The sequence below is a fragment of the Amphimedon queenslandica genome, unplaced genomic scaffold (assembly GCF_000090795.2).
Source record: "Amphimedon queenslandica unplaced genomic scaffold, v1.1 AMPQUscaffold_13379, whole genome shotgun sequence".
Taxonomy (NCBI): Eukaryota; Metazoa; Porifera; class Demospongiae; order Haplosclerida; family Niphatidae; genus Amphimedon; species Amphimedon queenslandica.
In genome coordinates this window covers 17,193-25,003 of record NW_003546385.1, presented here as the reverse complement: position 1 = coordinate 25,003, position 7,811 = coordinate 17,193, and the positions used below count along the sequence as shown (strand labels likewise).

The 7,811-nt window shown below is 33.1% G+C and overlaps 3 protein-coding genes and 2 long non-coding RNA genes across 5 annotated transcripts; all 5 read right to left on the bottom strand.

The window, feature by feature from the left end:
- Nucleotides 1-746: 746 nt before the first annotated feature.
- Nucleotides 747-1,247, bottom strand: LOC109582501 (uncharacterized). Its single transcript, XR_002185116.1, has 3 exons — nt 1,211-1,247; nt 860-1,126; nt 747-809 (listed from the first exon to the last, which is right to left on the bottom strand). It is a non-coding gene; the product is annotated as an uncharacterized LOC109582501 (long non-coding RNA).
- Nucleotides 1,248-1,348: 101 nt separating this feature from the next.
- LOC109582494 (ubiquitin carboxyl-terminal hydrolase 47-like) lies at nt 1,349-2,591 on the bottom strand. Its single transcript, XM_019997223.1, has 5 exons — nt 2,530-2,591; nt 1,870-1,970; nt 1,660-1,790; nt 1,532-1,579; nt 1,349-1,480 (listed from the first exon to the last, which is right to left on the bottom strand). The coding sequence occupies exons 1-5, from the start codon at nt 2,589-2,591 to the stop codon at nt 1,349-1,351; spliced, it is 474 nt and encodes a 157-aa protein (XP_019852782.1).
- Nucleotides 2,592-2,774: 183 nt separating this feature from the next.
- On the bottom strand, nt 2,775-4,159 carry LOC109582493 (uncharacterized). The gene is made up of 8 exons (XM_019997222.1): nt 4,142-4,159; nt 3,987-4,085; nt 3,819-3,930; nt 3,650-3,756; nt 3,470-3,580; nt 3,197-3,410; nt 2,961-3,136; nt 2,775-2,861 (listed from the first exon to the last, which is right to left on the bottom strand). The coding sequence occupies exons 2-8, from the start codon at nt 4,011-4,013 to the stop codon at nt 2,775-2,777; spliced, it is 834 nt and encodes a 277-aa protein (XP_019852781.1). The 5' UTR covers nt 4,014-4,085; nt 4,142-4,159.
- Nucleotides 4,160-4,325: 166 nt separating this feature from the next.
- On the bottom strand, nt 4,326-5,363 carry LOC109582499 (uncharacterized). The gene is made up of 7 exons (XM_019997234.1): nt 5,348-5,363; nt 5,256-5,297; nt 5,086-5,154; nt 5,000-5,032; nt 4,831-4,881; nt 4,649-4,787; nt 4,326-4,602 (listed from the first exon to the last, which is right to left on the bottom strand). Exons 4-7 carry the CDS (start codon nt 5,000-5,002, stop codon nt 4,358-4,360), a joined length of 438 nt encoding a protein of 145 aa, XP_019852793.1. The 5' UTR covers nt 5,003-5,032; nt 5,086-5,154; nt 5,256-5,297; nt 5,348-5,363; the 3' UTR covers nt 4,326-4,357.
- Nucleotides 5,364-6,789: 1,426 nt separating this feature from the next.
- On the bottom strand, nt 6,790-7,144 carry LOC109582500 (uncharacterized). The gene is made up of 2 exons (XR_002185115.1): nt 6,896-7,144; nt 6,790-6,846 (listed from the first exon to the last, which is right to left on the bottom strand). It is a non-coding gene; the product is annotated as an uncharacterized LOC109582500 (long non-coding RNA).
- Nucleotides 7,145-7,811: the final 667 nt, after the last annotated feature.

Here is a 7,811-nt window from a genome sequence, read left to right as displayed (position 1 = left end):
CAGGAAATGATAAGTATGACCCTCAGCAATGCCTTGGAATTTGAAGAGTCGCGGTTCTGATACTGATAATCCTCCAAATAATAAAGAAGTCCAATCAATGATGAAGTGGACTTACCCAATAATGAAGAGCTCCCAAGGGAAGCAACCCCAGAACAAATCGATATAGGTCAAACGGATGGAGTACGAGAAACTTGTCACTCTACAAGGACTAGACCCACTATTAATAGGTATGCTCCTACCTCAAAATAAGGAGGGAGGAATTGTAATGTATTAATCATTGGTCATATGTTATTACTATTATTGTTATTGTTATTATTATTGTAGTTGTTGTGTATTGTATTTATGATTTGTATAGTTATTATTTAGTGTTTAGTTATTAGTAGTTATTGTTATCCCTATTATGTATACACTGCACTGTCGACTTTTTATTCATGCAATTGTAATTATAACATAACTCTTCAACTGCCAAAGAACCCTGCCGTATAGCTGCCTCAAACACTCCAAGATATAACAATTTCAATGAATCCTCAACAGTTGATAATGTACAAGGATGTATCCTCTTAACATACCATGTACATGTACATCAATATGTATCAGTAAAACATTGGAGTGATTTCAGAGCCAAAGTAAAATCCCTAATTTCACAGTTGCATATAATACATGTAAACCATATGCCTCACTAAAGTAGATCCACACTATACAGTATTACATTGAATTATGGTATAATTACTAATAAATATTATTATTCTCTTATTCCTTAACTCCAAATGGTTGCCAGTTATGAGGAGAGATGATGGAGAGATTGAGTCCTTTTCATTTGATATTAGTAAATGTGATCATGTTGATATAGCTAACTCACTGTGGGGACTATCAACAAATGGAATCACTGAAGAACTACTAACTAGTGAAACTAAACAAAATTAAATAAATGTATATTTATAAAAATTCATTAAAAAAGTTATTACATAGCCGGTAATTTTTGCAGGATTGCAATTACAAAAATAAAAATTGATACGAAGCTTAGAAATTAAATGAATCCATTCAGTCAATCCTATTACCAATAAGTATGTCTAAGTTCAAGCTTTATTTGGTGTATTTTAATTTGCATTCCCGAATCTTTTTCAACCTACAATATAATAAATGGTATAAGTGATGAGGTATTTAATTAACTGATAGTACATGTACATGATGATACATGAGGTTTACTGACCTTGCTTCCTCTGCCTCTTGTATTTCTGATCTCTCTTTATCAGTTAACTCTTTCATTCTCTCTCTCTTGTCTCTAAATAATTATAAACAGTAAGAGGTGTATGTAAGTGTGTGTGTATACATAATGTGTGTGTGTTCATTAATACTTATAATATATGATATATCCATCAACATATAGTCCTAATGAATATGGTCTGTCTGAACTGACGGAATACCAGTCCAACGTATTCTCAATATCTAGACATGATATCTCAACTGGAAATGATTGATCCTATAGTCAGAGAGAGAGAGAGAGTATCTTTAATATGTTTTAATGACTAACCTTTGTACAATAGATATGCTTAGCAGGAACTCCACTTAATTTTGACAGCTGTAAAGGAATAATATAATGTGATACTGATACATGTTCTCTATTATGACACTTATGATTATTCCAAATAATACACATACCTTTCCAATAAAATGCTTAGGATTATCATTATCCAGTATAATTTCTTCTATTGGATCAACTGAACATTGTGATGGATGCCATCTTATAACATAAACCTGTCTCTGTCCATAATGCCTCGTCTTCTCTGGTCCTGATACAATATAATTAATATACACATGTACTACTAACATTAAACTTGCATCATAAAAAGTACAGCACAATATACTAACCTTTTAATGGTTCCACATACATTTCCCTACTAGCATCAATTAACTCACGATCAACAATTACTGTACCAGGGGACATTCTCCTCTTCTCACGTAGTCTCATTCTACACAATGAGTCACATGATAGTCACATGATGTACTTACTTGTCTAATTCAAGGACACAGTCAATTCCTTGTACTTTTGCTTCTTCAATAATTTGTTTCTTAAATTCTCTCACTGTTGTATCCTTAGTAACAATAGACTCCATCATAAAATTACAAAACTAAAGAAAAAATAAAACATAAATTACTGTAAAGAGCAAAATTTTCGAAGGCTGTAAAATTTGCAAATTTGCCTAAAAATATATTTTGCGGATTTAATTTTTGCGAATTTATGCCGACTGCAATCTTGTACCGTAATAATTTGATTTTCACTGAAGTAATTTTTGTGAATCTTCAACAAATCACAAAATCTCTGAAATTTACAGCCCTCAAAAATTTTGCGCTACCGTAGATCCGAAAATTTTCGTTGTTAAAATATTTTCGCAGTTGAAGTGACCTGCGAAGTTTTAACACACAAAATATTTTCTACAATGAATAATAAAAATACCGGAATTATTCTAACGTGCAGCGGTGCATGCACGAGGCTCTTCTAAAAGCCCGACGAAGGCCTGAAGCTCTCACCTAAGAGGCCCCTTGTCAGTTTCAGTGATCTCACGAGCAACTTTCATAGAATAGCTGTCCATCATCATCAAGAGTTAGTAGCCACGTGACCAGTTTATGACGCATCTAAAATTTTTCAAGTTGAAAAAAATTCGCGGATCGGTCAACCAGCGAAAATAAAACACCTTGAAAAAATTTCACGCCAATTATTTTTAACATGAAAATTTCCCGATCTACGGAATATGGTGATCATAATAATTAATATTCTATACCTCTGTATTATTAACTTGTAATAAATATAATTTAATTCTTTTCTCTCCTCTTCTTAATCCTCTACCCAGTCTTACTATCAACTAGTAGATACACAAAGTAATAAAGAGATGAGTGCGTGTGTGTATAATAGACTTTTTTAGTTATTATTACTTAGAAGATAATACACTAAACTACTGTACCTCTGATCCAGATTTAGTACTTTTTAATGTCATATCCAGTCCTTCCATTTCATAATCTTTATCATACCCACTGATCTCACACACTCTAAAACCAGTAGGTGGTACCCCAATCAGTGGAACTAGCTCTTCCTTTAATTGAGCTAATGTTATTCTACGATCAACTTGTACCTGTATCTCTGTATTGAATAATATAATATTAATAGTGATCTTTTATTATAATACAAGTTAATATTTACTTCTTTCTTGTCCTTTCTCTTCATCATTTATTGATATAATTTTCATCATTATTCCTCCTTCAGTTACATTAGTTGTAGTGGGTGTGGCTTCAGGTCCAGGCGGTATTGTAATGTTCAGTCGTATCGGGTTGTTGTGAAAATCAATAATCCTGTACATCAAACTATCTTTGAATTCTTTTTGATAATCTTCAGGATCTGATGACACATACAGCAACTGAGTGTGTGTGCGTGTGTGAGGTGATAATAAGTTTTATTACAGCATAATGCTGGTACTTGTATTCTGTAGAGTATCTCCTTTAAAGTGCCTCCTGCATTACTAACATCACTAATATCAGTATACTTCTCCATTACTATCCTCATACATGATGAATTCATATTAAATAACTAAATAAAGAAATGGACCAGATCAATGGAAGGAGATCAATATAAATGACAGTATATCCTTCCTCTTACTTCTCCTATATGTTGTTTTAATTCTTCAACAGTCCAACCTAGCTGTCCTCTCACTGGTTTAGCAGGTCCTAATTCACCACTTGACAAATCAACCACTGATATTTTTACTACTCATCAAACACATGTATATGTAGTTAGCGGTATTGTCATGGTAACAAGCTACACCCACCTCCAGCATTGTATTTCCTAAAGGTTTCATTTTCTTCACGAGTTTCTAAGAATAATGCAAAAGAATAATGTCTAGCTCCACCTATAACCTGTCCCATAGTTTGATGTTGAAACTAAATTTAATAATAATCAAATATAATCGTAACAATAAAAGATTGATAAAGCTTACCTCATCAAGATCAAGGGACTGCTCCATTACTTTATACCAATGATTATATTTAACTAAGCGACATCTCTCAATAGGAATATAAGGAGCAAAATTCAATAACTGATGAATATATGAATCAATAAATAGAAATAAATCAACTAATAATAATACTAAACCTCATAAGCTTTATCCAGTACACTGGGTAGTAATTCATCTTGATGTACTTTTAAAAATGAAATCATTAATTCACCAGTAACAGGATGATTATAATATAAATCAATCTATACAATGAAACTAGTATTATATTTAGTCAATCTCACTCTTACTCCACACATTTTTTTTTGTTTCTTTTCTCTTTGTCTTTTCTCCTCAATCTCTTTCAAAAGATCTATTCAAATATCAACAGTCAAATGATGACACACATCATCAATAAAACCTCTAATATCTTTTATAATCTCCTCAGTGTGTTCTCTTTCAGTCATTAATTTCTTATTTGTTAATATTATTTTTTCATGTAATTTCTCTATTATTCTTTCATTATCTACTAATGGCTGATAGTCTGGTCTTGTCATTGCTTCAAGATGAAACTTGCAGTCATCAATTTCAGAATCCATTTCTTTTCTCACTCTGCTAGCAGCTTTAATCAATTAATATAATTATTAGTATAATAAAACTACTCTAACCTGAATCAGTATTACTAGTAAGTGATCTCAAGTACTCAACCTTCATTTTTGATAATTTGTCTGACAATTCTTTGTTTTCTTTTTGTATCTCATTAAACTGAGACCTCAATACAGTCAACTCTTCATAAAGTGGCTCTTCCTATTGATAATTATTATAATTAAAATAAAATAGTGAGATATACTTCAACTTCTTTAATTGATTCAGTATCACTTTGAACAACCAATGATTCTACCTACATGTATTAATCAAAATACTATGCATTTATGTGAACAACATGATCAATTACAGCAACCAAAATTCATGGACAATTAAAGTATGCAGCAAGGAACTTAATAACCTTCTAACCTCACCATTGATATTTCTTGTTTCAATTCAATTCTTTCCTACAAGTACAACATTAGATTGCATGGTCTGGCACTCTGGTAGTATGACATACCTTCTCTTTGCTACTGATAGTATCTTTTAGTTTATATTCAGCTTCTTCAAGTATAATATAAGAAATAACCTGTACATATAATCAACACATTACATCAATCAACTGAACACAGTGTTACATTGCACAGGTACTATAAGGTAATAATAAAAGGAATGATTATATTAACTGACCCCAGTGTGTTGTAGTAAGTCTTGATCCTTTTCTCTTAGTTCCTATACAATACAATATTCATAAAAAATATTCAATTATTCATATTATGTACCTTTTGTCTAACATCTTGTCTCCTCCATAATGTTAAGTTACCAACAGTCAGTTTCTTTAATCCTTGTCCCATTAGTATATGAATATTCTCTATCATCCTCAATACAGTAAACCCAACATCAGAGAAAGGAAAGGAGCAACTGACACATATTGAATTGGTTCGTTTTATATACTCAATCTGCAGTAATTTACCAGATGCTTTTGCAAGAAGGTCCTCAATATCTTTGAGTACATGTTCCTCAGGCTTCCAGTCAAGGACAAAAGTAACTGTCTGACAATGAAGATGAGGAATGGAAGAAAACCTTTCCTCTAAGCAAAGACAAATGGAGAGCGACTTGCAGAATTCTTTTAACTCTGTTTTATATGTTTTAATGTGTTCATCTGCTTCAGTGAGCTTCATTTTATTCACAACACTATGAAGGAGTGCAATATTAGTCAGTGAACATTCATTTTGAATTAGATGCAAGAGGCTAGAAATATCATGACACTTCTTCACTTTTTCACTAAGAATTGGGCTACAACAAGACAGGAATTTTTTGATTATTTTAAGAGAACCACGCTTATTTTCAATAACTATGTTAACATTGTAAATCATCCTTCCATAAGACATTCTCATTGAGGTAAAGTTCTCCAGTAAGTATTTAGGAACAGGAACACAAACGGTATGGCCTAAAATTTTTGTGGTACAAAATGGATAAATATTTTTTAATAACAAAATGTATTAATTATTACCTTGTGAAGCTATAACATGATCTTTTTTAGTCTTAGGAACTATACCCACTTCAGGAATAGGAAAATACTTGCCTAAACACATAAAGATCAGTGTATTAACAACACAACATAATGTAATGACACCATTATTATTATGATACTCACTAATATCATCCAGTATAGTTTGTCCCAGTGATACATTAGTACTGATTGTACACAATACATTAGCAAATGTATGTAAACTGTTGGGATCAGTTTCAACAGCTTCTTTGACAGCAGTTAATAGAGCCTCACGTTGATTAGGAATAGAGGGACTAGCTGACACCACTCTACTAACTGTTTCTTGTGTTAACATGCGTTCAGCATAAAGTAACCAAGCAATACTAACAGGATCACAAAGAGACTGGGACAGGACAGTATGACAATTAGTAAAAATATCAATAAGAACCTGATGTTCTATGATAGAAAATACAATGATAATAGTCACAGTACATACAGTTATGGTTGACTCACTTAACTTCTCAGCTACAGCAGTTTCATTCATAGATCGTAGAGCATCTGACAGTGAGTTCAAGTTGGCTCCTCCTCTACTGTCAACATTATCAGCTCTACCTAACCATTGGGAGAGGCACTCTGTCATACAGCGAGATACATCATGAGGATGATTCTTTTCAATGACGTCAAGTGTACTTTTCTTTAGTCCTAGTCTCAGTCCAAACTTATACCATTTTGTTTCTGGGAAGCAACATTTCTCCAATAAACAAAGAACATAATCCAAGTCACCAATATCTAGGTAAAAAGTAAAATGGCGGATTTCACTGACATCAATCAACTTTACCTAAACAGGTTTGATTAGTGGCCATAGTTCTATTAAAAGTAGCTGCTTCAAAGCAAGAGCCTCAGAACAAGATTAATACTGAACAACAACGGCGAGGCGAGATCAGTTAGTCTCGCGTAGCCAGACCACACCCTCCGTGCCTCCGGGATGGGTCTGGAAAACTGACCGTATCAAAGTTGTTCAAGGCCCCACCGTTAACATGGTGGGGGAGGGACTCTTCATCCAATGAATTTTAATTTATTAGCAATAAATTTTGATTATTATTAGATTATTATTAGATCGCCTAGCAACAACGCCTGACTCAGTGTAGGCAAGTTACCCTTCCCAGGGCTTTTTACTTCACTGTTAAGCGCTCATAGCTTTAAAGTGACTTGTTTTCATTTACTTTAATATCTATGATAAAATGGAACTTGGTTCAGAAAGGCTGATGGAGATTATAGATCGAGTTTCTAGGCACTTTGGAGTTGTATTTAAAGCCTGAGAAACAAGTGGATGCCGTTCAGTCATTCATGACTGGACGTGATGTATTCGTTTCTCTGCCAACTGGATATGGAAAATCATTAATATACGGTTGTTTACCATTTGCCTTTGACATCCTTAAAGGTAAGATAATTTGCAATAATTATTAAGCCATCTACAGCGCCATACAATATAGATTGTGTCCAAGTGAAGTAGTTTTTAATGTATAGGCTGTTCTTATTGAATGGTATTCCAAAAAATGGTTTTTATTAGTGTCAATCTTTTTTGTAGCACAAGAAGGCAGTGTGGTTGTATGTGTGAGTCCTCTGATATCTCTAATGATGGACCAGAAAGCAAGATTTACACCTAAGGGTATTGATGTGGAGTTTATTGGTGAGGATCAGAAATGTATTCGTAAGGTGCTTGCTGGTGATGTTCAACTGGTCTATATTAGTCC